The sequence below is a fragment of the Cataglyphis hispanica genome, chromosome 10, assembly GCF_021464435.1.
Source record: "Cataglyphis hispanica isolate Lineage 1 chromosome 10, ULB_Chis1_1.0, whole genome shotgun sequence".
Lineage (NCBI taxonomy): Eukaryota > Metazoa > Arthropoda > Insecta > Hymenoptera > Formicidae > Cataglyphis > Cataglyphis hispanica.
In genome coordinates, this window is record NC_065963.1 from 5,318,823 (window position 1) to 5,346,641 (window position 27,819).

At 35.4% G+C, this 27,819-nt stretch overlaps 4 protein-coding genes and 2 non-coding genes across 8 annotated transcripts in view; 2 read left to right on the plus strand and 4 right to left on the minus strand.

Annotated features, from left to right (window-relative positions):
- Positions 1 to 301: 301 nt before the first annotated feature.
- Positions 302 to 3,576, minus strand: LOC126852531 (kanadaptin). The gene is made up of 6 exons (XM_050597424.1): positions 2,378 to 3,576; positions 1,974 to 2,263; positions 1,695 to 1,837; positions 1,427 to 1,587; positions 978 to 1,343; positions 302 to 859 (listed from the first exon to the last, which is right to left on the minus strand). The coding sequence occupies exons 1-6, from the start codon at positions 3,212 to 3,214 to the stop codon at positions 452 to 454; spliced, it is 2,205 nt and encodes a 734-aa protein (XP_050453381.1). The 5' UTR covers positions 3,215 to 3,576; the 3' UTR covers positions 302 to 451.
- A 1,895-nt stretch (positions 3,577 to 5,471) lies between these two features.
- Positions 5,472 to 12,759, minus strand: LOC126852519 (uncharacterized). Its single transcript, XM_050597388.1, has 6 exons — positions 11,106 to 12,759; positions 10,300 to 10,650; positions 10,003 to 10,223; positions 9,749 to 9,889; positions 8,100 to 9,541; positions 5,472 to 7,848 (listed from the first exon to the last, which is right to left on the minus strand). The coding sequence occupies exons 1-6, from the start codon at positions 11,638 to 11,640 to the stop codon at positions 7,476 to 7,478; spliced, it is 3,063 nt and encodes a 1,020-aa protein (XP_050453345.1). The 5' UTR covers positions 11,641 to 12,759; the 3' UTR covers positions 5,472 to 7,475.
- Positions 12,760 to 16,043: 3,284 nt separating this feature from the next.
- On the plus strand, positions 16,044 to 16,115 carry Trnam-cau (transfer RNA methionine (anticodon CAU)). The gene has a single exon. It is a non-coding gene; the product is annotated as a tRNA-Met (tRNA).
- A 264-nt stretch (positions 16,116 to 16,379) lies between these two features.
- On the minus strand, positions 16,380 to 16,452 carry Trnak-cuu (transfer RNA lysine (anticodon CUU)). Its single transcript has one exon. It is a non-coding gene; the product is annotated as a tRNA-Lys (tRNA).
- A 185-nt stretch (positions 16,453 to 16,637) lies between these two features.
- LOC126852524 (slit homolog 3 protein-like) lies at positions 16,638 to 26,855 on the minus strand. Of its 2 annotated transcripts, XM_050597407.1 has the most exons (7): positions 26,497 to 26,855; positions 25,407 to 26,171; positions 24,555 to 24,616; positions 23,655 to 24,083; positions 22,585 to 22,918; positions 19,907 to 20,497; positions 16,638 to 19,278 (listed from the first exon to the last, which is right to left on the minus strand). In XM_050597407.1, the coding sequence occupies exons 4-7, from the start codon at positions 24,047 to 24,049 to the stop codon at positions 17,740 to 17,742; spliced, it is 2,859 nt and encodes a 952-aa protein (XP_050453364.1). In that variant the 5' UTR covers positions 24,050 to 24,083; positions 24,555 to 24,616; positions 25,407 to 26,171; positions 26,497 to 26,855; the 3' UTR covers positions 16,638 to 17,739. The 2 variants fall into 2 exon arrangements, with proteins under 2 accessions (XP_050453364.1, XP_050453365.1); XM_050597408.1 differs by lacking the exon at positions 25,407 to 26,171.
- Positions 20,519 to 27,819, plus strand: part of LOC126852511 (cytospin-A) — a 42,554-nt gene continuing 35,253 nt past the window's right edge. The window contains exon 1 of one of the 2 annotated variants that reach the window (XM_050597370.1): positions 20,519 to 21,403. In XM_050597370.1, the coding sequence (XP_050453327.1) occupies positions 21,254 to 21,403 (150 nt within the window). In that variant the 5' untranslated portion in view covers positions 20,519 to 21,253. The remainder of the gene's footprint in view (positions 21,404 to 27,819) is intronic. The other variant, XM_050597375.1, reaches the window with a different exon arrangement.

Consider the following 27,819-nt stretch of genomic DNA (forward strand, 5'->3'; position numbering starts at 1 on the left):
TATATAATATATATATATAATAAATATAATATAATCATAATCGTATTTTTAAATGCAAAATTTATTTTCTGATTTTTAATTATATCCATACTTTTTTCTTTATAAATAGACAAGTATATCAAAATAATAGTCATGTACAGATGTATTTTATGTGTATATATATATATATATACAATTACACATAAAATACATCTGTACATGACTATTATTTTGATATACTTTGTCTATTTATAAAGAAAAGAAGTATGGATATAATTAAAAATTACAAAATAAATTTTGCATTTAAAAAAAAAATTGCGATTATATTATATTTATTATTACATTTATTCAGTGCAGTCTATATAAAATTTTGTATATTACATATAAAGAGTGCTATTATTAATGTCAAATAAAGTTTTGATTGTATTTACATTATTTATTTTACATATATATATATAGCATTAACCTTAATTCAATATCCGTATTTATCATTAAGAGTTGTTCTACCGTCTCCAGATTGATCTTGCGGTGGTATCCATGTAGAATAATCTTCCGAATGGATATCTTGATCATATTGTTTTTTCATAATTTTTGATTTCTCTGATTTTTTATCTTTTCTTCGTTTCTTATCATCTACAATATTCGCATTTCGTTCTTCTGTTTCCATATCGACACCCCTCAAAATACACAGTTCATCGTTGGTTCTAGTGCAATCCTGTGATTTTATTTCGTCTTTGCATGACGAAGATTTTGTGATATCACTTTCAATTTTTTCTTTCATATTATCTTCATTTTCTTCCTCATCTTCCTCTTCTTCTACATTATCCATATTATTACTATCTGAAGTTGCCAATTGTACTCTCACAAACTCGTCTTTATTCTGAAAAATTAAATACTTTTTTAAATTATAAAAAAACAATAAATAAAAAATTCTTTTCTAGAGAATTCTTTAAAGAAAAAAAAAAAAAAAAATAATAATAATAAAATAGATAATTTACCTTTGCCTCAAAATGTTTTTTTCTTTTTTCAAGTTGAGAGATTTTCTTCATGGAAGTTTTTGACTTTTGTTGCTGACAGTCCTTTTTATCTTCTGCCTGGACTTGGCTAACAAGAGGTGGTAAATTGGCCGGCTTTGTAAGATTTATTAATTTAACTAATCTTATTTCTTCTTTATGAAGATTTTGCAATTCCACCTTCATTTTTATAACATCGCTTTTACTCAAAGAAGATGTATTTAGATTAGACATGAAAGCATCCAAAGAATCCTCGTTGGATTCCGCCGCTTTAACTTTGCTTTCTTGTGCCTCTTTTAAACGATTAGTCAAATGCGAAATTTTATTCATGATGTTATTATGCTTTTCAGTCTGAAATAAAATAAACAATATATTTAGTTGAAAATATATGTATAATAACTTAGATAAAAAAAAGAACACAAAACTAGCATTACCAATGAACTATAAGTCTCAATTTTTTCTTCAAATTTTCCTGCTAATTTCATTCTTTGTTCACGTTTCCTTTCTACTATCCCGGTGCGATCCAAAAAATTATCTTCATCTGAATCATAATAATCTTCTTCTTCCCAATTTCTTGCTTTCTTTCTTCGACTTTCTGTAATCAATAATTTTAATGTAATTAGAAATGTAAAATGTTGAGTATAAAAATTTGCATATATAAAAAAAGGAATATTATTTTCAATATATGTATAAATATATTACCATGATTAGCTTGTCTCAATAATCCGTGTCTATCTAAGATTCTGCAGGCTTCCAATGCACATTGAATGATGGATTCTTTCTTCTTTCCTTTAACAAGAGCTTCCGCTTTTATGGAACGACCGCCGAAACATTCTTTAGGCAAACTAAAATTCATTTTTGTTTTTATGTGATATACAAAAGAAAACATCAAGTTAAACTCAAATATAATTTTAAAACTATTAAAAAAATAAGTTTATAAAACTATATTAACTTATGTCACTTAGTTTATATCCAACTTACTTTATCCAACTTAAAAATTGGCCTATCCCTTTTTCCTCAACTTGATATTGCAAATCATATCCTTCTCTTTCAAACCATCCTCTGAGTGTTTTCTTAGGATCATCTAAATATAGCTCTTCATCTGCCATAGAAGCATAAGGATTCTCTGTTAGATCCGTTTCCTCATCGGCATCTTCTCCCATTCCCCAATCAATACCCTCACTTTCAGGTGCTTGTTTTGCTCTCTCTTTAACTTCTTCTTCCTCTTGTTGTCTAATCTTTCGTTCTCGCAATTCTTCCAATCGTTTTTCCTATGAACAGATATATTTAATAATCTTGTCTTTTCACTGAGAATGTAAAAATAGTAATTAGTGACAAATTATATATTATGATCAATTAATTATACACAAATAAAAGTTACAAACCTTCAATTGAGTAACCGATAGTTCAGATTCCTCTTCCAGATCATTTGGTGCTTGTAGTATATATTTTCTCTGGCTACAACCTAATTTAATCATATGGCCATCACGCAATCGGACGTAAGTTCTTGGTTTTATTCGATGTCCATTCCAAAATGTACCATGCGTGCTCTCCAAATCATATAAATAAAAACCTTTAGAGTTTTTCTCATCCTCCATTGTTCTGTACTGAATAATTGCATGGTATCTTGAAATAGTCGGATGAGCAAGAGGTAGATTGCAAGAAGGTAATCTACCTAATATGTAAAAACTTCTCTCAGTTAAATCAATCTTTTCCACAATTATACCAGATTTGAGAACTTCTAACTTATATTCCTCTGTCGGTTTCCCACCCCATTTTGGTTCCAAATATGGTACAGGAATATTTTTTGTATCAGATAAGATATTTTCTTCTGCAGAATTCTTCAAGATTGACTCTTCAAGATCAATCTTTTCTTTAGTATCTTCTTGCAAATGATAAGTTTCAGTTGCTTCATTATTTGTAGATGATGATTCAGAGGATGCAGAAATTATATTATCATTCATCATTCGAATTTTTCCAATCTTACCCCTCTTTGGACCAATCAGTAAAAGCGGCTTCTTAAATCTGGATTCTTTACAAGTGTCATCTGTTCTATTTGGGGAAGATTCAGACATGTTTTCCATTTGTAATTTTTCAATGCTTTGCTCATTACATGCTGGTGATTTGGATATCATGTCACTTATGTCAGCACTAACAGCAGTTGTAGAAGCATCTTTAGGAAAACGGATTACAGAATCCCTTTTCTGTTCATTTGCTTGCATAGTTACAATCTTGTGAAATTGTCTACTGAGAAACAATCGAGTCTCAAACTCTTGTTCAAAACAACAATGTATTACTGTCAATCAGAATTCGCATTCACTTTTACAAAAAAATGCTTTTAGTGTTTATGTTTGGATACTATAATCATGTTGAACTTTGCATAATCTGTCAATCTGTCAGTTCTCATTAGATTTTTATGAAAAACCGTTGAGAATCAGATTTATCTTTTAATTTTTCTTTATGTCCATCCAATAATGAGACAAAGTACCATGTCAGTTAAATTTATACTTACAGAGATTTCTTTTTTATTTGAATCACACATACAGAAGAAGAAGACTAATTAGGATGAGCCCATTGTGGCATTTTTTATAGAATGCAGCAAAAATGTTTATCAAATCTTGTTTAGTATTGCCATCTATATCCATTTTAGAGATATAGAACTACATAGCCAATTAATTTTCGAACTGTCGATAAAATCATCGTTTGTTAAATCTTTGGCAACATCGAACTTTCCATAAAAGTATTATATATTCAATATTGCTATGATAAAAATAATCTATATATATAAAAATAATATATATCTCTTTTAATTTGACTCTTTTTCTTCGTCTGACATGAGTGAGCCTAACTACGGATTTGTTCTTTAGCTGAACTGGCTGCACTAGTTCAGTAGTGTTTGTTTTTTATCTCCACATTGGAAGAAGATAAAAGCTCTGAATTAATGCAACCAGTTCAGTTATGAACAAATCCTACGTTACCGTCGACATAGCTTTCAAATTATTCGAGCATTCAAACTTCAAAACTCCCGACTAAATGATTTAAATATATGAAATATATATAAGATGACAATATGATTCAAATATAAATTTCCCAAATGTTATAAATTAATTCATTCCAAAAAATACTTATTTTGGCGCATAGCCAAAATCATAATAAATTAAATAAAAATTTTTATAAATAAAAATTATATATATATATATATATATATATATATATATATACTTTAAAAAATAATTTTATTAAATGATAAATATCACTTAAAATTTCTAAAAATATTAATATATAAAAATGATAAATTGAAATAATATTGTCACCAAAAGTTATATTATGCTGCAAAGTATTATAAGCTTAATAACAGGATTTTTACAAGTAATTTGTATTTTAATTTATTTAATCAAAATATTTATAAACGCACATGGCGCATGCGCATGATCACTTATTTGTTCAAGTTCCTCTGAAATCTGGTCTTTATGATTCTTTCTTAACTTGAAATAAATTGTTATAATATTTTTCGCAAATATTTCCTCATCTCTATTTGGGCCATAAATTTCTTATTTGCATTTTCTTAAAAAATACTTGATATCATTATCTCATAACAAATGATATATCTACGAGCGCAGGAAGTAGATTTATTTAGATCTTTTCTTAGACTGTTCTTTGCATAATTTGTCAACAAATGATGAACTCTAATATCGAGGCTACACGATTTTTTTTTTTTTTTTTTTCGTGTTTGCTGCCGCACTAATCTAAAATTTATCCACACGTATATTATATATATATATTATATGTACATCTAATAATTCTATATTTACATGTACTGTGGAATCTATGGCATGTGCATGCACTGAAATAAATATTCTTAAAATAGATATTTGCCATTAATTTTGCTAACATATATCTTTCACAATATCTAATTCATTTTTCTACTCTTCAATTCACTTCAAGAATTTTTTTTTATACAAATAAAATTTTTTTACATTTGTGAGTGGTAACTATTGTAGGCACGTGTCATCCTTGTTTTCCTCTCTCTTATCTTTGATATAGATTACAGTCATTTACAGTAGCTACACACTCTACAAATAGTATCTTTCCTTAAATACACAGTTTGAATTGAAATGATATACTTCAAATATATATTATTTGCACAAACTTATCTAGAAAAAAATGCATTAGCTTTGAAAGGTAGTTGATAAATAATCGATTTTTTAAAATCGATAAATGTATGTTTGTGTATATATATATATATATATATATATATATAACGTTTATCAATTTAATACAATTTCATTCTGTTATATTTTTTCCCTTTAAAAATGTTCCCTTTATAAATCTTAAATTTTCTACATCCAAAACTTAAATGTATTTTTTTTTCTTGCTTACTAATCCTTGACAAATTGTTCTATATATTATTTCTTGAATACATGTGAAAGTATAATCCAAATAGGAAATATATAATATATATTCATGTATAAACCAACATCGAATAACATATTTTTATTATCAATGAACTATAAAGAAATGCGAAATGTAAAGTTGTAACAAACGCCACATAATTTCTCTCTTATACATCAGTAATTTCTTTATAGCACAAAAATCAAATAGATATTTATCCTAAATTGTCTTCATTTTTTAATTTCTTTTTTTGCACACTTGCACAAGATAAAATAGTGATGAAAGGCTGATATAAGAAGATTGTACATTATTATTATATATACATAAAATTCTGATATATTATTAATATATTTATATATTTGTAAATTTTATGTTCCCCGCAACTTAATTATTATTAGATCTAATATATTTGTTTGCATTTAAAATATAATTGTTATAATTGTATCGTAAGAAACTTGAATTTCCTCAATTGTTTTAGCTGTTTTTTATATTCCATCTAAGTATAATCTAAAATCTAGATTTTTGTATCGCACATATAATAGTCGTTTGGTGCTTTATATAGAGTGGCTTCTATTTAAAATTGTGTCCAGAATTGATTTTGATTCATTGAGATCTTAATTTCTTTTGTATATCAATTAGTTATCCACATTATATTTTCTCTCTGTAAATATATATCTCGGCGCGCTCACAAATAAAAATTGTCAATTATATTTTCTTCATAATTCTTATCATAATTGTATATATTTCCAATTATTTAGTGACCATTCTGTACTCGGCCAAGGCAGATCAATGTATAATTACATAATCTATATACTAGAAAACAGTTTAATGCTTAAGGATAGACTAAATACGATGCTTTTCTTGACTTGATCACATGGGAATTCTTTTCATACTATTATCGAAGACGAAGAGGAATTAATTAGGAGAAAAAACTATTTCTAGAAATACACGTGTATATATGCTACGGGCCGCATTTGTATTTCATATTTAGCACTAATGTGACCGCTTCATTCGTCTCTGATCGCAAACGATAATTATCATTGAAAATGCGCAAATGGATGTGCATACGAGATATGCATACAAGCCCATGTCTTTATTTGCATCCATACCTTCTTATTGTCAAGCTACTTTATGCAAATATCTATATTATACTTTCATATTTTGTCCTACGACAACATTTAGTAAGTTCATCAAATATTAGAAAGTATAAGAAAGAACAGGCTATATTTTTATATCATTTCTCGTAGAATATATAATTTACAATATCACCTTACAATTGTTTTTTATGTGCCCTATGTTTGACTTAAACACAAAATGATTTAAGTTTATATTTAAAAAAAAAAATTGCGTTTAATATCCATGCAAAGATAAAAATGTAATTTGTTTTTAGAAATTGCAAACGCACGTCTTTTTTTTGCAAGCTATACAAAAAATTTTGAATATAACGACACCATCTCAAAGGACATGACAACAGACTAGTTTAGTTTTGCAAACCATTATATAATATATATATATATATATATATATATATATATATATATATATGTTTTCTATAAAAAGGAATTAATAATTATGTTTCATAAACAGAATGGGAGAGTGTAGTAATTTATTTCCATAGATATCTAATATTTTATAAAAGAAAATAGATATAGATATATATGAAAAAGCTTGCACAAAAGAAAAGAAAATCATTTCAATAATAGTACAAGTAATACATAAATCAATAATAAATGATAAAATAATAGTGAACAATAGTTTTGTCATTTTAAAATATACACCTAAATAATTGTACACAAATAATTATTTAATTTTACATTTGATTTAATTCTATCTATATAAAATACAGAATATTAACATTAATTTATAAAGCTCAAGCTCCATTCATGGTAAATATATCAAGAGAGAAAGCATGCACAACTTCAAAAATAAAAGTGAGAAAATTTTGAAGAGAGACATATGTAATATATATATATATGCAAAAATTAATATTTATACTAAAAATAATAAGGAAAATAAGAGGGTAAGAATGTATCATACCCTAAAAATACTCAAATTCGCATAAAAAAGAAAGAAAAGCTATAATCATTAACTTTACTTTCCAAGACGTTTAATGCGAGATCGCGTGCTCAGTGATCGAGCACTGGGATTGTATGGTGATTTGACCCTCTTAGCTATACCAGAAGTGGAACTTGTAGTCGACGGATTAATGGTCGCGCAAGTACTCACGCTTCCACTGTTACTATTCGCTTGTTTAAGTTTATTGGATGACAACGAGGAAGACCTGACTCTACTAGATTGTAGCGATCCACCGTTTGCAGACTGCTTCAACTTGTTCGGTAAAGATAATCGATTTTGCTTCACTACTCCATACTGGTGAACTAACTGTGCAGATATCGTATTACCAACAATGTCTACGTTACGCGAACGTAGCGTTTTCACAGGTGTAGCCGCCATTGTATCTGATCTATATAGAATAAAAAATAACAATGTTTGGTACAAGTTCATCAAACATATTTAAAAAGATTGATAAAATATAATATCTTCTTAATTATATCTTCTGATTTATGTCTTATTTAATTGTAATTATTATATAATCTTCAATATAAAATATATGACAAGATGTATGATGACATAATTTTATAAAATTACTTTCTTTAAATGTATTACGTGCAAAAATTTCTAAAACAAATCAAAATTATAATTAGTCAAACCAACCTTAACCATCGTTGTGGCATCGTCATATCTGTAGGACCGATAATTGATACTGTCCTATTTAATGTTCTTCTGTCATTACAATTGCTCGCTCGATTGCTCCTACCTTGGTCCCAATCGCGTAGAAAACTACCTCTCAGTTGTTGTAGTTTCGAGCCATTGATAGATGGCCTCCTAATGGTTTTAACAGGTGTGGCCTTCTTTGCTAAACTTCTACGTTGGAACGACGAAGAAAGTGTCGTTGTAGTGCCGCCGTTTAATGATAATGTTGAATCCGGTCGTCCGTCTGATGTGGGCCAACTTAGCCGACCGGTCGCATTTTCTATTTTTTGATTGGCTGGATCGTTCTCGTCTGTAGGAGTCTGCCGTCGGTCCTCGGAACGTGTCCTCCTCTTCGCACACGGTTCTTGCTGCGTGCATTCATTTTCAACTCCAGTCGATGGAACCGATGTTTGCGTAATCGTGCTATGCCTGCGTTTGCAGCTAGTGTCTGCCCGTTTTGACGTATTCTTTGTCTCCTCTGTTGACGCATTTCCCGTAACGGACGTTTTCGATACTCTATTGTATCGCGACTTTACGCTCACATAACTCTTTGGATCTGGAGTCGACATAAAAACATTCTGAGCCTGCGAGGAATTCATGCTGTGTCGACGCTTTATCGTCCTAACGTCTGTCCTCGCGGTGGGAAATAAAGAATGCTGTGGTTTGTGTCTCGATCCGTTTAAAATGCCATTTCTTACTTCACCATCAAAACTTTTGCTCTTAACAGGAACAATACCGCCACTTCGGCGTAACTTGTTTAAAAGAGGAGCAGGTTGAATTGCCTCCTCTTTCGTATCAGAAAATATATTTTGTCGTATCACATTAGATACTCCCATCTCATCCACAAGTTCTTTAAGCTCAGGCTTATTCGATTTCAAATCTGACTGAATCAGTGTATTATCAATTTTCGCGTTCTCGTTTTCGTTCTGTTCTATTTGCTTTTTTTCGTTTTCAAAATTTTCTAATTTATCGAGAATGGTTTTATCCGCTGTCTTATCTTCTGATTCTCCGGTTTCTTCTGGCATCTGGCTAGAGGAGATTTCGGCAACCTGGATACACTCGCCGACATCAGTAGTTTCAATATTTTTGTCCTGCACAGTTTCTCGTAATTCCGAGGAAATATCAATCTCTGGTAAAATTGATTTTTCAGGGTACGAAACTGTTTGTGATTGTATCATTGGATCGATGATCTCGTCACTTCCATTTGACGAGTCCGGTTGTTTGAGATCAATATTGGGATTCGTAGAAATATCGAGATTTGGAGAAATGCTTGGCGGCGGTATCGGCATGCACGGCGATATTATTTTTGAATTGACTTTCTCGATGTTTTCGGGTATCATTGTTGTAGTTGGTGCGTGTGTTCCATGATGTATGACACGATCCTTCTTTTGGTTAAACAGTACCTTATACAAAAACAAAATGTTCTAGATAAGAAGTATTAAGTTTAATATTTTACAAATACACTCTGCATAGGCTTATTTTTATCTTACTCCAAGTGTAATAAAATATAAAATTTTAATTTTATCATAAAATTTTTATATGTATTATGGCACTACATTTTGGTTACATTTTCAAAATATTAAAAAATATTAAAGAATATATGTATATACCTCACTGCGACATGGTCCTGATGGATCTAACATTAATGTTACAACACTGGTGTTATCTGCCCGTAATCTAGTTGATGACCATCTCTCCAATGCACGGTCCACAAGACTTTTTGAAGGATTTATCCACATTTGTAAATCAGCCTACCAAAAAAGTTTGTATATATCAATTATCAACATAATTGTTATATTTCATATATTTTGGCATTTTAATAGCTGTATATATAATTAGTACTATAACAATAACGCATGCTTACACAATTGCCAGTCTGCTGAGATGCTATTAAATGTTTTTCATTGTGTCTATCTGTGGCTTGAACAATTGCTACCGCAGCTTGTGGTGATAACATATTCCACAAACCATCAGTACCAAAAATGAGACAACGATGAGACTTGACATCAACTGGAATAACTTTGACATCTGGTTCGGGAGAGACGACAAAAGTGTTTAATTCAGAATTATAACTCCATAAATCACCTAAAACAAATTTTTGATTAGATTCTTTTATATCTGTATGAAATCATTTTTTGAAAAGATATTCAGATACACTTACCCAATGATCTGGCTACTGCGAGAAATGGAATTTCGTCCATGTGAGTAGATCTTCTAACTGGACCTTTATGCCCTATACGAGGTCGATTCCATACAACTCTTGGAACACCAGATTTACTAACTACTTTTCCTCCCGACTCCTGTATACGTGTCATCTCTGGCCCGCTCTCTGGTTTGTGATCTTTCGTCAGAGCTTTTGCTCGCCATTGAAGATCACCTTCCACCTGATAGCCTAATATAATAGCGGAATCTCCCACGTGACCTATGTAAATCTTGCCTTTCCGTATAAATGCAATGCTGGCAGTTGTGCCAGCTGTGGATGGCAATCCAGATGCGGTTCTTGGCCATTTATCTGTTCGAAAAACAGCATCAGGTCAAAATATGTATCAGTCACGACATTTATTACACAAAAAGCTATACATTTCTAACGATCAAGGTCGCCGAGAATGCATATCGTTAATGTATCTGTTAAGCGACGATACCGCCGCGAAAATTATAGAGGATTCAGATACGCGAAGCAACGTAAGAAGGCGACGTCGCATCGTTTATCTTACCGCTCCTTGAACTCGAATTTCCAGGTTAGCTCGGAAGTTACATAACCTAAACCTCTAACCTAATCAGGCCTAGTCGCGATGGCGATAATGGTGGGGGAAATACGCGGGACGATGACAGAGATTCTCGAGATTCGGAGAATCGCCGTTGCGGGAGACCGTATTTTGCAACGGTGTCCTCGTCGGCAGCTCCGAGCTCGCGTGGAAATTCAAAGAATCGTCGCGCGTGTCAACGAGACGCAACAATCTATCGTACCGAGCTCCCGCCACATCGCGTAATGTGTGTTCATGTATCCGTCCCTGATCGCCCGTAGCACGTCCTCGTCCCGGTCGCTCCAAAAGTTCTTCTGCTTGACGATGCTGTCCATGAGATGTTCCTTGGCGAACGTCGCGGCTTCCCCGCCACCATGACCGTCGAATATCCCGAAGAACGCGTACTCCAGATCCTTGTCGTCCGGTGTCGGTTGGAACGCCACGCAGAACATGTCCTCCATGTATTTGCGACCGCCCTGATTACAGTGGCCAGTTACTCGCAGATTAACACCGATACTCAGCGGCATGATGATGCTCGAAGGTGATCCGTTCACTAATGACGACGACGACGACGTCGTCGAGAAGCCGAGATATGTACAATTGCCTGTACACAGCGGCTGTATACGCGAGCACTCTCTCACTGGCACGTACCACAAACACCGAACGGAAACCTCGCATTTACTGGGCAGATCCGTGCGCGCCGTGCAGTCCGTAGGAGCGGGGAATGGTGACGTTGCGGTCGACGACGAGGGCGACATGGTGGGGATTGGCAGTCGAGCGGTTGGGCGGGCGAACGGCTGAGGCGTGTGAGAGGGGTATTTCCTTTCCCTCTTCCCCACTTACCAACGACCTCGCGCGCGCGCACGCACACACACACACACACACGCGCGCGCGCGCATACGCACATTCTCTCTCTCTCGCCCCTTCTCTGCGCGCCTCTCGCTTATTACGATTTCACCGATACGAGCACGGCCGACATTCCTCAAGAATCGGCTAAAGAGCGGAAGATTTTGGAATGCACGCGCGTGTTTTCGAATATGTCGATCGCGATCTATCATTATGAATGAACGTCGGCGCATTTTATCACAGGGTAGAGAAGAAAGATGGAATTTTCCTCTTCCTTTCTCTCTCTCTCTCTCCCTCGCCATCGATATAGTCTCGCCGTCACACCGTGACCGTTTATAAAGAGACAGGCATTGTCAGCGAAGGATAAACGCACATATACACGTTCTCTCAGGCGCTTGCTTGAAAGCCTCGTCGCGGAGCCTTGAAAGTTAGAGCCGTCCGAGATGTTGATTGAGAGAGTAGACGACGCGGCCTACGATGCGGACTTTAAGTCTCTCTTAAGCCTCCGTGTCTGACAATATATTTTCAGTTTGCCTTCCCCATTATATCCAATTACTTCGCACGTTGCCACGTGCTTCCTCCCCCACTAGCAATCCTCTAATTGGTCGCAGTAAGACGACGAATTAGAAATGCGCTTTACCGAAGATAAATAAGGTGATAAGAGAGCGTTTCTGAAGTTTGCGAAGTTCGCGGCCGTTAAACTTCGTTCACAACGATGTATGTAAAAGGACAATATGAGCGGAGTTTATTTTGATGTCTTGAAAGTACGTGTGACGAACAAAACATCTTTCAAAAGCGAGAGACTTATCTTGCGTTTCATAAACAGTTTTCTTCTGCTCTGGCGTTAAATAGATGACAAAATTTTAAAAATAAGAGAAAGTGTATAAAAGAAAAACGAGATGCTGAATGTTTACGGTATCGAAAGAACTAATATATCTAGAGGCGATTTGCTTTAAGGAGAAAACGCAGAATAAATGATCGCGTATCGCTCAAAATTGATTTACCCGCGATAATTGTTTATCTACCGATTAAGCGTGGCTTCTGATCTTTATTTCGAATCATCGTCGAGGCGCGTCGCCCCTCGAGAGAACACTCTCACTTATCGATAAGTTCGAATTTTTTTGCTTTATTTATCTGACACGCTCGATTCTCGCATGACAAAGAGACTCGACTTTCGAACAAAAACTCCCATTGAAAAATAGATGTTTCAAGCTAAAAATATCAAATCTAAAAATTTCTATAAAGGTAATCTTTTTACATTACACATAAATAAACGTATAAACGTCGCTTGTTTTAGAAACAGCAGACACAAAATGCGCAACTAAACAAGATTTTAAATCGACTTTTATTATATTTAAAGGAAATAAGTGAAAGGAAATAAATAAGATTAACTAACGATAAGTCGGATCAAAAGGTGACGCGCACGTTTCAAGACTAGAGTGTTTTACAAAATTTACAAAAGGTCCCTGCGGGCGGGCGGGCAACTCATCCAGTAACATTACCTTGGTTATGTTACGGCTGTGACCAGCCGGCGGCGCGTCTCCCCTAACCCCGTCATCGCGCCGCACCTTCGGCAACATCCCCACCGCTGCGGAAACTTTTACGCGCCCTTACCTCCGCGCGCGCTCGCCAGTCGACAAAGCTCCCCCTCTGTCTCTGTCTCTCTCTCTCTCCCTCTCTCCTATCGCACACGTCAAACCGCCCCTCCTCCTTCCCGCCATATCCCCGCGTCAATGCGGTGGCCTGTCAGATGTCGGTGCTATTCATGCTGCGCATCTCCGCTCACGCAGTCGTGCTACGTTGCCGCATTTCTTCCTGCGCTCTCTCATCGTTGCCGCGAGCGGCAACCTGATTTCTTGTCCAGCTCGGCCGATTGCGGCCGAAACTAACGCACCTGGAAAAATTGTCCAGAGTGATTGTCGCGCGATTCGAAATCGCGTCGATATCATATATACTCGATATTTTATATTGCAGCGCGTTTCGCCTTCATTAAAATTCGATATATTTAACCAATATTACGCGTGATATATGCTGCTTGAATAGGTTCATTGCATGTTTACGCAGCATGGCCCTTCCGTTTTCAACGGTACTTGACGCGATAGCGAAGGGAACGGGACGGGAATTTCAGCGGGACGGCGACCTCATTGGCGCGGCGACTGGTCGTGCGTATGTAAAAAGCCCAAGAGCGGCGAGAGCGAAGGAATGGCCGGATGAAAAGGAGCCGCGTCGTTTCGCCTCGCAGTTATCTCTATGCCGAGCGAGCAAAACATGGGGGCACGTGTTTGAACTTGTTCGATCATGATGGCGGCGACGAGACGGCGGGGCAAACGTGGCAACGTCGCCGTTCAAAATAGCTCTCACCAGCTGGCGACTTTCGCCCGACCTACGAACGAGCGGACTAAAGTCCGCGGAAATGGCGGGCCCGATACTCTCGAGGGAGCTCGAATTCCGCCTCGAGATCCGCGAGGCGGACTTCGATCTCGGCAGCTTGAGATTGTGCATCTGGATAAATGTCCGTGCGTTCGAGAAATTGCACGGTGACACGACGATACGGTCGGAATGTGTCATCGATTGCATCATCTCCTCGAAAAACATGGTCGTCGCTAATCTATTCCACGAACAGTTATGTCGCTTTACCTCCATCAAATTGCGAGTAAGATACCGCAGTTAGGTTTCATCGTGGCGGAGGAAGAACTGTAAGATAAAACGGGAAAAAAATAATTAATTCGATTGGAAAAAGACCTTACAGATTCTTCGAGACGAGTTTAAAATTTTTATTCCGACGCGCAAATCGATAATATGAAGGTCCGTTTATTATTTGATTTCCCGCAATAAACGATACTAATACCGCCATCTGTGTTTTGTCGATTAAATTATAAAGAAAAGATTTTGCATCGTATAACACGTAGGTTATTTTCCAAGCATATATTTTTAGAAACGTTAATTCTTGAAATTAACGTAGATTATATTCTACTGTAGCATCAACTGCATTGTTTCAAATTAATATTTATTATATTATATAGCTGATAATCGTGTGTAGCGATTAAATAAATGCGACTATACATTTATTCACAATTATATATGTAAATTACAAAGAACGTATTATAATTTCTAATTGTTTTGTGTATTCGGTCAAACGAATTTGAAGATTTGCTTGGAGCGCGCGAAATTAGATTACTCGAAAGATACGTGAAATCAGACCGTTACAATCTCGGTGGCATCAGATTTCAACATTGACAGATACACAAAAACAACTTGCATGTTTATTCGTAACAACACGATTCGCGGAAATATATTCGCGATGATTGACAGTGAGATACGTCTTTCCGCGTTATCGAAAATTTAATAACTCACCGACAGTTTCAATTCCTGTTGTATGTTTACACAAAATATATATCTTTTATGCGATACCAATACGGTAAACGCTAGATTTTCGTGCGTCAATCCAATATAAATAATAAATTTGCATCTATGCATTTGTCAGTGTGGCGTAGAAAACATTGCAAAAAATGCAGCCTCTGATATATGACGTACGCCTGACCTCCGTGATTGCGTTAACGTTCTTTTTATCGATTGTCCCTTGCACGTGCCGCACAATGCAGACATGGCATCCGGAACCATCAGGCATTCCCCGCTCAGCGACTAGAACGTATACGTTCGTGCTTGTTAAATCACGCTTATATCTATGCTGCCTCACCGGGCTGAGTCACGAGACGGACTGGTGACTTATATTGGTAGAATTGCGAACATTACCTGAGTCGGTGGAGTCCTGTATCCTATAACAAATGATCGCTTTTAAACTGCGTTTGTCCACGCTATATAATAGAGCGATTATGTCTTCTGCAACTGTAAAAATAAGAAAAAATTACGACATATGCAGTAATATAATATAATCAAATATATACTGTCAAATTAATTTATATTTATATAATTTATATTAGTATAACAGTTGTCACATAATAAATAAAGTTATATTTTAAAATTTTTAATTATTCTGAGAATAATGTGTATGTGTATGGATATAAAAAAATTAATATTTTATTTTTTTATATACATAAACATACATACACGCTTTATTTCTTCATTTGCACTGGCTAATATATTAATGTAAATAATTAATATAACAATTGCTACATATACACAAAAATAAAAATATTATATTTAGTACTATCATAATTCGAATATACGATATATATAATATGTATCATAATTCAACTGTACTAAATTAAAGTTTAAAATAATAGAAATAAATTATAATTAAATTATTAAATACTTTTTATCAAAATAACAATTACTAAAAGAAAACTCGTCAACAAGCAGAGTGGCGCAGTGGAAGCGTGCTGGGCCCATAACCCAGAGGTCCGTGGATCGAAACCACGTTCTGCTAGAAAGTAATCTTTTTGCTTTTTCTCTTCATTTTTTTTTCTTATATAAATCCAGTAATTTTATGTGTTATTAAACAATTCTCTGTGTCAAATCTTATAATATACATCCAGCATAATAATTATATATCTCGAAATATCTTTTTTATGACAAACTTTTATATTTTTTATCAAAATTTTAGTATATCACATATTTTTAATATAAAACTTAACAGATTAGATTTTACTTTTTTAAAAAAATTATCTTGAAAAAAGCCAAAAAGAATAGTCGCCCAACGTGGGGCTCGAACCCACGACCCTGAGATTAAGAGTCTCATGCTCTACCGACTGAGCTAGCCGGGCTACTTGCTAGACGTTAGTTTCAGTTTGTTAATTAAGTATATGCATACAATTATAAAATTCTTATATGATGTGTATACACACGCGGACACACACACACACACACACACACACACACACATATATATTGCAATAGATCAAATAACATAACTGCGACAGTAAGGCAGCTGATAAAATAAATAAATAACTGTTGCACAAAATAAATTTTTATTAAATTTGCATTTTAGTAGCAAATAGATCTCGTTACAATTCTGACAATAAATATATATACAATTGTTTTTTTTTGTATAATAAAATGAACACAAGTAAGAAGTATTTTAACGTCGCACTAATACGTATCTCTTTATGGCACATTAATGTATTTATGCGTTCAAGTTGATATATAACTTTACATAATATAGAATATGTAACTTCTTGTACTTTATTTTTAAGACATGGTCATATATCGATGATTCCTTCCGATAATAATGCACAATTTTTTTCAATATTTCAGATTACATATTTTCATCACAATATATTTGATAACAATAATAACAACTGTAATCAAACCGTGCCATATGCGACGAATAGTTATTAACAGCCTAAGCAATCTAACAAATTAACTAGAGATCAAGAAGCGTTATCCTACGTACAGTATTATACAATATTAAAGAGATTCTAAAAAGATTAAATATGCGCTGTTTCGCATTAAATAAATATATATATATTTATTAGTTTAAGCGTTTTCATGTATGAACACATTGCATTGACAACATTAACAATACCACATCTCTATCTCTGTCTATTTTTTGTAAAAATATCTTTCATTTTGAGAAACTTTATCAATCCTTAACTTCTTCATTCTACTTGGTGCATATATTTATCAAAACGTTTCTGTCTGATACTCAACACGTGATTCTATATTTATACCAGAATATCGAATGTTACTTTTTCATTAGACAAATATCTGCTAAATATAAATGATCGCATTTATAAATAACGATATAAACTAATTTAGAAATTTTTAAACGTTATTTTTTGTCGAAAAAAATTTACACTTTATTTTTAACTATAATACTTACAAAATCTTAGAGGTCTCCGATTATTTTACTATTTATCTTTTCTCGTATAAAAACTATCGATAAACATTTCAATCTAATTTTCTTCTATTAAATATGATACGTCAGTAAGTTTAAAAAACTGCGGAATATTATAGAGAGAATAATCGTCATAAATTAAAAAACTCTAATATTTCGGAAATAAGGCCATTTTTTTACTATATTTAAAATTCTTATCTTTACATGAAAGAAATTAATGCATTTGTATTGCGAAGAATAATGTAAATGTTATAAACAATGTCAAACTGTTTCTCTGATCAATTTTATTCGCCGTCGAGCAACCGGGCGGACATGTCAAAGATTCGGCGGTCTGATTCTGATACAGAAGATTCCTCATGATTTTTTTACCCTCGCACGAGTTTTCCACCCGGACAAATTTGATTTTTCGCGTTTCGAGAAATTGCTCCAAATCCACGCGGCAACGCCATTTGAGCGGGTTGCCAGCAAATTCGACAATGTGCAGATGTTGCATGTTTTGCAAATCGCTGGTGAAGATGCACTGTAGATCGTTGCCCTCGAGATTCAAGTAGCTTAACCTGGGCAAGTGATGGAAAGCGCCTGGCGCGATGTAATGGATCAAATTACCGCGTAGATCCAACCGCTCGAGACGTTCTAGGTTGAAACATTCCGCCTCGATCGATGTTAATGTATTATTCTGGATGGTGAGCTGCTCTAGGGAGTCTAGGCCTCTGAAAGCGCCAGGTTCGATCGTTTTCAGACCGCAATTTCTAATGACGAGCTCCTGCAATTTCGAGAATTGATAAAGAGAGCCGGCCGGGAGATGAGGCAGATGTCCCTCGAGAAATTCGATAGCGACGGTTTCGTATGGTAGGCTCTTCAGTAATGACAGATTGCCGCCGACGCAACGATATCGCGGTTTCGCGGAGTCAAGAATTCTGGTGCAAGAACCCTGAATACGCTCGTCATAAAGACCTTTCGAGGGCGGTTCGGTTGTGGTCGACTTCGAGGTGGTCACCGCCGTTGTGGCTGGGGTCACGGGCACTCCAGTAGCGTAACAGTCGTCGCCTGCGTCGAACAGAGTTTCGCGATTGTACGGTATCCTACGGGAATCCAGGAAGCTGGCCAGCTTGGACCCGCACAGGCAAGTCCACGGATTACTCGACACCTTAAGAGAATACAGATGCGGCGCTTTGCGCGCCATATGTTCTATGCCGAAGCAATTCATGTTGTTATCGGAGACGTCGAGGGTATATAACCGCGGTAATATATCAAATACGTCGTTGTTGATCCGGTAAATGTGATTTCGCGAGAGATCCAAGTGCCGCAGATTCGTCAAGCCTTCCAATGCTTCGGACGTTATCAACTTCAATTGATTGCTATGCAACGACAGGTAGTTTAAATTATACAAATCGATGAAGGCGCGATACTCAATAGTTTCGATATCGCAATCGCGTAATTCCAGTCTGGACAGCCAGCCGTCGAAGCGGGCGAACGCTCGAGTCGGGATCGTCTTCAGGCTTGAGAGGATGATGCGGATGGTATGAGCCGAATTAGGTATAACGTCCAATTCCTTCAGCGAGACAATGCCACTGCAGGTGAAAACTTGCTGCGATGTTTGCGTCCTGTCTTGCGTGCAACTACCTCTGTGAATCGGCGGTCTTTCTGTGCGAATCTCGATTGGCGGTCTTACTATGGTTATATTCTTGTCATGCAGAATTTGATCGTCGAAAGACGTCCAGCGCACCTGGCCGGTAAACGAAGTAGTCTTGGTCTAAAAAAAATATTTTGTATTAGAAGAGTGTTCAATAAGTCGTCTCTAAAATTTGCCGATTTCTTGGTATAAATAATTTTTTATATAGATTATATTTAACTTAATAATTTATCTTCTATTTATTGCGCTGGTCCTTTAATGCCTATTTAATTTTTGTTGATTTATATATCCTGGATTCATTACCTCGAGCTTGATATAAAATAAAATTTTTTTTATTTGATTTACTGATAAAAATACTGATATCTAGATAAAACTTCTTTTGATGCTTTTTACAAATAAAATATAATAAAATATAGGATATATTGAAAGAATAACATATATGCAAGTGTATTATATATAAAATATATATACGAGATGCGAAATAAAAATTAAAATAAAGATAACTAATCTTGGTTATCAAATACTAAAAATTTCCTCTATTTCAATATTATGAATAAAATGTAAAATCTTTTGAGGAGAAAGATTTCATAGAAAAATTAATTAAATTTTAAGAAAAAATTTTACTTTTTACATATTACTCTCAGCAACATTCTTTATGCTACGTTTTACTCTTGAGACAAAACTTAAGCGAAGAATATCTTGCATTTTCCCCTCGAAGAACACACATTTTTATCAAATCGCCACTTACATACGAATACTGCCCTCCATCGGTCGGCTCGATGATCACTTCGTCTTCCTCGTAACATCTGCCGGCAATCTCGAATCCCACATTACGATCGGTGAGGAACCTCTGTAGATCACTGCGACAATCACAGTACCACGGATTACCAACGGCGTCGAGACGCTCGAGGTGCTCCAGATACGCCAGCTCGTTCACCGACAGGCAACGCAGTTGATTGTATCGCACGTCGAGATGGCGCAGGCTACCGGCCAACGGACGCAACGCTCCTGTCTCGACGTGCGCGATGCCGTTGCGAGCGAGGACCAATAGGCGCAGCGCGACGAGGTCGTCGAACCAATGAGCGGCGACCGCGGGCAGCCGGTTGCCGACGAGCGTAAGCCGTTGCAGCTGGTGTAGACCGGCAAACGCGCCCGGCTCGATCGCCCCGATCGAGCAATCGCGAAGTTCCAGACTACGGAGGCTGTTGCCGAAGCGAAAGAACACGTACGCGGGCACGCGATCGATCCGTAACCCCGTGATCTCGATCCACGTAGTCCTGTCCGGCAGACGATCCAGCGACGTCAACGCGCTCGTCTGGAAGCGGTTACCGGGAAATTCCTGCGGGAACAAATGAGAAACAGATAAGATATCCGGGGGTTGATAACGCGAATGTGATAAGTAAAGTGAATTCGTTTTTTTGTGCACGATTAACGAGACCTCTGTCATTATTCTCTTCTCGTTTGTATCACGATCTTGGGTACGATTGTCAATCGCGATACTCGCACTCTGCTTACCCCATTATTGACAAATTTCCGAACTTTAATTATCGACAACAATCGAATGAAATTCGTTTACACAAAGATGGAAGATAGTGCGGTAATCCTCTAGATGCTCGAATGTTTTTAACGTGTTCGTATTATAGATTGCACATAGATTGTGTATCGCGCGCGATTTCGTCACTCCTACGGTGAGCCAATCAGCGACAGTTTCGCGGATCACGTGACCACGTCGCACTAAAACTTCGCGTTCAAATCGAGCGATAAACAGTTCCGTGCTTGACGTACTCGTCGAAACAAACGAACGCGTTTGCGTTTCCGCGTGATACGTGATGTAATTTTCGGCGTCACGTAACTTGCGTGTCGGATGCGTGTTGTGATGTATCGTGACAGTTGTCGATAGTACAAAAGAAATCGCGTGCCGACTAATAACCGACCGAAAAGTAAGAAGGGAAGTCGCATATAGTAATAAATAACCGTGTCGCGTGATTCGCGTTCCCGCCATTTTCATCGGAACGGACGCAGTGCGTGCTGATTGATATAATAAACATTTCTCTAATCGCACGCGTGTGTGTGTGTGTATCAGTATATCGATTATATGTCGCGTGTGATTTTCGGCGATCGTGAAGCGAACCAGCGTGCCGCTGTTGGACCTCGAAAGGAGCCGTCCAAAGCAGGCAACGATGCTCGAAGACATCCGAGGATTCGCTGTACTGACAATGAGAACGCGATTTCATCCTCCGATACGGTGAGTTATTAATTTTCTTCATGACAGAATGAATGAATAATTATTATTTAGGCGCTTTGATGATGTCCCAGAAGAAGAGAAAATGAAGATTTTCGATATAATAATGATCCAATCTAGAATAGAGAGAGAGAGAAAATAAATAAAAAATTAAAACTTAATAACATCACGGAGAGTTAAACTGAAAATTACGATCTTATTTCTCTTAAACTATATTAACCAACCATCATTGGATCATTATCTAACCTGAATTTTCATTGATTCATGAAATTTGTGAAAAAAATATCTACAGTATTTTTTTGATTAGGTTTAAATATATAAAATTTTTGGAATTTATATTTATATTAATTTTTAAAATGGCAGTTATTTGTTAAATCGAAAAAAATGATTCGAAATGCGACAAAATTTTTGAAACCGTATTTATAATTAGTTTTTATATAATGACGTTGCAATATAATTTTGATGGGTCCATTTTTCTATGAAACGATGTTAATATATTCTAATTAAATATTGCAATAATTTTCACTCATTTATATGTGTTGATATTTATTTAACTGTGTGCATCTAACTTTCTTTTGCGTATAAGATAATATCAGTAATTAAAGCACAGAATAATAATATTATCATTAGACGTGCAATTACATTATTAATTAACGTCATCACGCATTGAACTTTCTTTTTGATATGTATGATAAACTGTCTTTTTAGGTGATAGAAATCACAGTAATAAAGATTATAATTGTGCGATATTATTAGATACGCAATTATGATTGAAGAGTTTCTACATTATTCTGTAACTCGGCTCTCTAAAACACAATATCTTGAAAACAAGGCAACTTGATTCTAACAAATATTGCATTATTGTCAGCATATATATATATATACAAATGTATTGATATATCTACAATTTATTCTATTTGCACGCATCAGTAAAAAATGCATTTATCAGAAAATTTATCTAGCGCCATAGTAAAAAAATTTTAAATTTGCGATATTTACTATGTGAACAATTAAAATTTCTTTGAATCAGAATTTAGAAGAGAATAAATTTAATTTATGTAGCAACGAAAATTTTTTTAAATGTCAAAAAAAAGGAAAAAAATATGAAAGAGAATAATAATTTAATTTAAATTATCACACGACATTGTTAGAAGTAACATTGTAGTATAAAATGATTGTCTCACCTCCTGATTACTTATCGGCTCGATGATTATCGTTGGAGATGGAAGAGGGATATCAATTTGCGTCATGCACTGCGGAATTTTGTGCACGGTGCAGATCTTCGGTCGAACCCTGCATTCGATTTCTTGAACGATCGAGCTGTCGTGGAAAAATTTCTCCATTCTCAGCCGGCACTCGCACAACCACGGGTTGCCGTCGATACGCACGGTCCTGAGCATCGTCAGATGCGACAGCTCGTCCACCGATAAACAATCGAGGTCATTATTGCGCAGGTCTAGAATCTCGAGTCGCGGTAACATGCGAAAAACATCGTGCTCGACGTGCACCAAGCCACATCTGAAAGGAGAATGCGAATGTATTTTATTTACTGTGAGCGTATCTATTTTTCAGAATCTCGAAACATTAATAAAGAAATGGAAAAAAGATACAAGCGTGCCAAGATCCAAGAATTTTTAAGTTTAATAATCCTTGTACTAAAAATTCGCAAATTCTAAAATCTCAGGTATTCGAGGATGTTAGGATTAAAAAATCCGAAAGATTCGAGTTTTTAATAAATAAGAATAACATGATCGATTTTGAGACTGACGTAATTTAGGACGAACTTCGTAGGCGCATTCTTAATTCTATAGACTCTACTAATCGTAATTATTGTATTTTCTAATCATTGATATTCGGATACTGGATGACGTCACGCTTGCAATGGTACGACGAGTAACTAGGTCATCGACATTATCGAATATATAACTGTCAGACGCTTTACATAAGTCGCTGCATCTGGCCTCGATTTACCGATGTCCTCGAATTTGATAAATATAAATATAAATATGTTTCTCGATGCATCGACCATCGATGATGATTTATATGAATTGAACTTGGCACCGAATATCAATAGCAAAAAAAAAAAACAATAAAAACTTTAACAATAATAATAAAATAACAATAATAAAATGTTCAATATTATCCTCTACTTATATATATTGCAGTTTTTTTTTAATGAAATCAGCTTTTTTATTCCCATGTTTTTGAATCTCTTCGTTTAACTTTATAATATTAAGTTGTAAGAGATGTTTACCTATCCAAGATCAACCGTCTGAGATTCGGTAAATGACGGAACCACGCGGCTCTCGCTGCGTGGATCCTCGTGCCGTGGAATATCAACCAATCGAGTCGATGCAGGCCATGAAACGCGTCGGGTTCGATGATGTTGACGTGACAATTGTAGAACGATAGGCGACGAAGATTCGGGAATCGACGAAACGCGCCATCGGGGATCGCGTGGAAACGCGACACCGAGAACTCGATCCATTCAGTTTCGTCGGGCAGCTCGTCGAGATCGTTCAGGTCACCGTGGATACACACGTAGGCGATCGAACGCTCGTTATCGGCGATCGGGGCTAAGCTGCATCTGCCGTGCACTCGGCCAATTAGACCGACCAACGCCCAAAGCAGCAATATCGAATTGAACATTCTTCCTTCCTTGGTCCCAGTGTCAGTAGGTCACCTGGAAAGATTTATAGTATGATGTCACCATAAAATTATATTTAAATTGAAATACGTTTCATACATAGAAATAAATGTGTTAATAGAAATATTATAATCAATATATAAATTAAAAATTAAAAAGATATATACGTATACGTAAGAAGGAAACTAATATGTAATGAAATGTAATAATATTTGAAACTTGAAAAATTCTCTCTCCCTCCCGTTTCTATGTGTGTGTGTATTGTGTATGCGCGCGCGTGTGTGTGTGTGTGTATATATATATATATATATATATATATATATATATATATATTATATGTATTTCAAGATTATACATATTTCGAGATTATACATATATATTTCAAAATTATAATCATTTAACATAATTTATTTTACACTATTTAACAATCAATATATGTATATACACACAGATATTCAGAATCCAAAGTAAAATCTCAACACTTAATATCAAAGTTAATTACTTTACCTGGAAATTCTACTGCGTAATTTCGCCTAATCGTTTTGATGTTCGTCGGAATCTTTTTAATCCTAAAAATGTGTAATAAATTTATTAATTTCGATATTAAAATGCACTGAGAATAATATTTTTAATATGCATAAAATAATAAAATAAATAAATAAATTATTGTAAGCTAAATTTATTTGCAAAATGCACCTATTATAACAAACTTCACGATGATATCACGATCAGAAAATAAACAGAAATCTAACGTGTTGATTCGTTAAAAGCGTGCACGTGGCTAATGCCAAATTTTCGTTATGTCATAAACCCATTGCTCACATTCGTTATAAAATAATCCAATTTTCTAAAATATTCTACTTTTTGCGTAACTTGAGATATTTTATCCGGCAAACTTGACGTAATAACGTTTGCACCGAGTGTACTAAAAAGAGTTAAATAGATTTTTTGCATATCTAATGAGCTCATGCATAGCAGATGTGATTCTTATGCATGACCATAATGAAGGAAGCTAAGGTCGAAAGAATTTATTAAGCTTTGTTTTTTAATACATGGTTAATGCAAAATCGAGAATCTTTATCCGAATTCTCTATCCATTTTGTTATATTTAACATTCATTATCATTAAAATATCACATATACAATTTATTAGAGATCGCAAAATTCATTTAACACAGTAATAAATATTAAAAAAAAACTTATTGCTAGTTGAAACATAATGAAAGATATAAAAATCAAGTCTCATAGATGATGGAAGATATCTTTTTTTTTTTTAATATATTTGTGCTAATCGTAACATCGATTTTCGAAGCATCGATATACGGAACATGTTCGTAATTTGCGTTTCGGATCGACTCACCGCAAACACTGCCGTAAACAGTATCGATTTCCTCGCTCGAGACGAGCACTAGCGACGACGCGTCACGCGACTCACTGACGCTCGCATCTGTCAAAAAAGCGGAAGAGTTTCGCGATCTATCGTGCCGCCGTCACCGCTGCCACCCACGGGCTGGTCATTCCGTTTCTGCCAAGAAGAGAGTTGATTTTCCGCGGCGACGAACCCCTCCACCGTGGTCGCCGGTCGTTCGATCGGTCGAAGCGGTGCGCGCGCTCCTTTAATGGCACTTATTTTTCCGACCGCGCTATCGCTCGCATTTTTACGCAGTCATGTTTTTTTCATGGAAATTTCCGACGCGGTAAATAAAATTAACTTCCGAATCTCAAATATTGTTTCTACTGAAAGAAACAGAGAAACGCGAAGAGCTCGTGCACGGAGACCACTCTAATGAGCCGATTTGTATGCAGAAAAGTACTTAATTAGATATTTCCGCGTTCGAAAAAAAAAAAACGGATTGACGTAGAGAGGCGTGCTAATGCATTTTATTCTCGTGTAAAAACGCGAAGAGCGTTTTAATGGAGCTTCGTATCGGAATCGATATAAAAATCGACGAGAGAAAAACGCATCGTCGACAAATGTCAATCGTCCGATAAGTCACGATATATGTCGCGTCGATAGGTCGAAACGACTGAGCTCGCGAATCAGCCGTTTCCTCGTTATATAAGCTCGTAAGGCCAAGGTCGCCCTTGTTCCCTGTGCCGGTAGTGGATGCACACCGATTCCTGCCTGCAACGACCTATCTTTAGAACGGCGCGCTCTAGTTTGGCATAAAACTAGACGCCTGTTACAGGGTGACGCGCAATTCGCGACGCGAACGTGCGGGGGTGGCCGAAAATGGAATTCAATTTCTGTATGCAACATCAGATACAAAAACATGGAAAAATCCTCCTCTGCTATCTATCTCTCTTCGCAAGATTTATATAAAAATATGTTTATCTGTATATTTAAATATATATTTATATAAAATCATATATGATTAAATATTAAGTATTTGTTTTTAATTATTATGCTGATAAAATATACACTGTAGTCGCACGTCCTTTTTCCTTACCCTTATAAATGATGTACTTCTAAATCATCCACAAAGAATCATTGTCGATCTTGTCATTGAAAAGTCACTTTCGGAAAGTCACACGTTTAAAAACTGCTAAAAAATTACATTGTGTTTTATAGAAAATAATTATCTAGAAGAATAATTCTCCATGTATTGAAAGACGCTTGCGGGATCAGATCTAGCCAAATACGATTAAATCTCGACGAATTTCACGAGTTTTTCCACGAATCGATTGGCGAATTTCAAATCGAATCTTGCGATAAAATTTCGATTTTTTTCCCGTTAAAAAACCCGCATTTTCTTTTCGTGACCTATGGTACCGTGCGGTCGGCCCATATCTGCGTCGATCAGCTACTACGCCCCGCGAAAATGGTAGCGCTCTTCGGACCGTCAAGGTCCCTCGCTCATTGCCGACGAAGCCCTCCTCCTCGTTTCTCTTAGTCTTCTCCTTCTCCTTCTTTACTTCTCTTCTCTTCCTTCATATATCCATCTATCTTGGTCTCTCTTAAATGACTGCATCTATGACGATACGCACACGCGGTGCACACATTATAGTGAGGAAGTACGTGCTGCCTCAAAACGCTCTATTTGTCTCCCTTGGCATTTCTTCTTTTACCTCGTTCGTTTCCGCATTCATATCACACTCTAATTTAGGCCATAATATAAATAAAGATATACTATAATATAATTTTTGATTTTGGAAATAAGCAAAACTGATAATATTTTTTTTAGCAAAACTAGAATTTATGAAGGCAGTGAATGTAAACTTGCCAACCAATTTAAAGTTGGTTTTATTAAAGAACTTTTTTTTGCGACGTTATATAAATATTTTGGTTATTAAATATGATGAGTTAAAAGTTTCAAATATTTCAATTATTAAACGTGAGGAAATAAAATTTTTACGACGTTAGTTATGCTTTAATTTAGAATATTAAGATTCTTCATTTTTATTGCATCCTAGAATGTATATATTAACGGTAATTTCAATTTCAATTGAGGATGAATCGATCGGGAATTAGCAGAAAATTATTAAATTTCAGTATATGAATTTTTTATTGTTCATTATTACAATTCGATTAATCGATTATAAATAACCGAATTATTTTCTAATGAAGAGAAAATTAGTTTTCTCTGGTTTGTTGTCTGTTTATTTGCTATCGTGCGCGAGCTGTATCACATTAGCAAATACATTACAAAATTAATAGACACATAAAGCATGCACGGTCGCTCGTATAAAGTTTGTAATTATGACGAGACGTAATGTGTACCACTATGTATGTTATGTATATTATTATCCGATGTGTCGGTAGCTCACGTTAC

What these genes read in the sequence shown, in the direction of transcription:
- LOC126852531 (XM_050597424.1), bottom strand. Translation starts at nt 3,214, where the DNA reads ATGCAAGCAAATGAACAGAAAAGGGATTCTGTAATCCGTTTTCCTAAA. An exon ending in CAATTTTTAAGTTGGATAAA is followed by an intron (nt 1,838 to 1,973) that starts GTAAGTTGGATA and finishes AATGAATTTTAG; the next exon opens with TTTGCCTAAAGAATGTTTCG. An exon ending in TTGAGACTTATAGTTCATTG is followed by an intron (nt 1,344 to 1,426) that starts GTAATGCTAGTT and finishes ATTTTATTTCAG; the next exon opens with ACTGAAAAGCATAATAACAT.
- LOC126852519 (XM_050597388.1), bottom strand. Translation starts at nt 11,640, where the DNA reads ATGTCGCCCTCGTCGTCGACCGCAACGTCACCATTCCCCGCTCCTACG. An exon ending in CGCAGTAGCCAGATCATTGG is followed by an intron (nt 10,224 to 10,299) that starts GTAAGTGTATCT and finishes AATTTGTTTTAG; the next exon opens with GTGATTTATGGAGTTATAAT. An exon ending in CAGGACCATGTCGCAGTGAG is followed by an intron (nt 9,542 to 9,748) that starts GTATATACATAT and finishes TTTTTGTATAAG; the next exon opens with GTACTGTTTAACCAAAAGAA.
- LOC126852524 (XM_050597408.1), bottom strand. Translation starts at nt 24,049, where the DNA reads ATGTTCAATTCGATATTGCTGCTTTGGGCGTTGGTCGGTCTAATTGGC. An exon ending in AGACGGTTGATCTTGGATAG is followed by an intron (nt 22,919 to 23,654) that starts GTAAACATCTCT and finishes TTCTCCTTTCAG; the next exon opens with ATGTGGCTTGGTGCACGTCG. An exon ending in AGCCGATAAGTAATCAGGAG is followed by an intron (nt 20,498 to 22,584) that starts GTGAGACAATCA and finishes TTGTTCCCGCAG; the next exon opens with GAATTTCCCGGTAACCGCTT.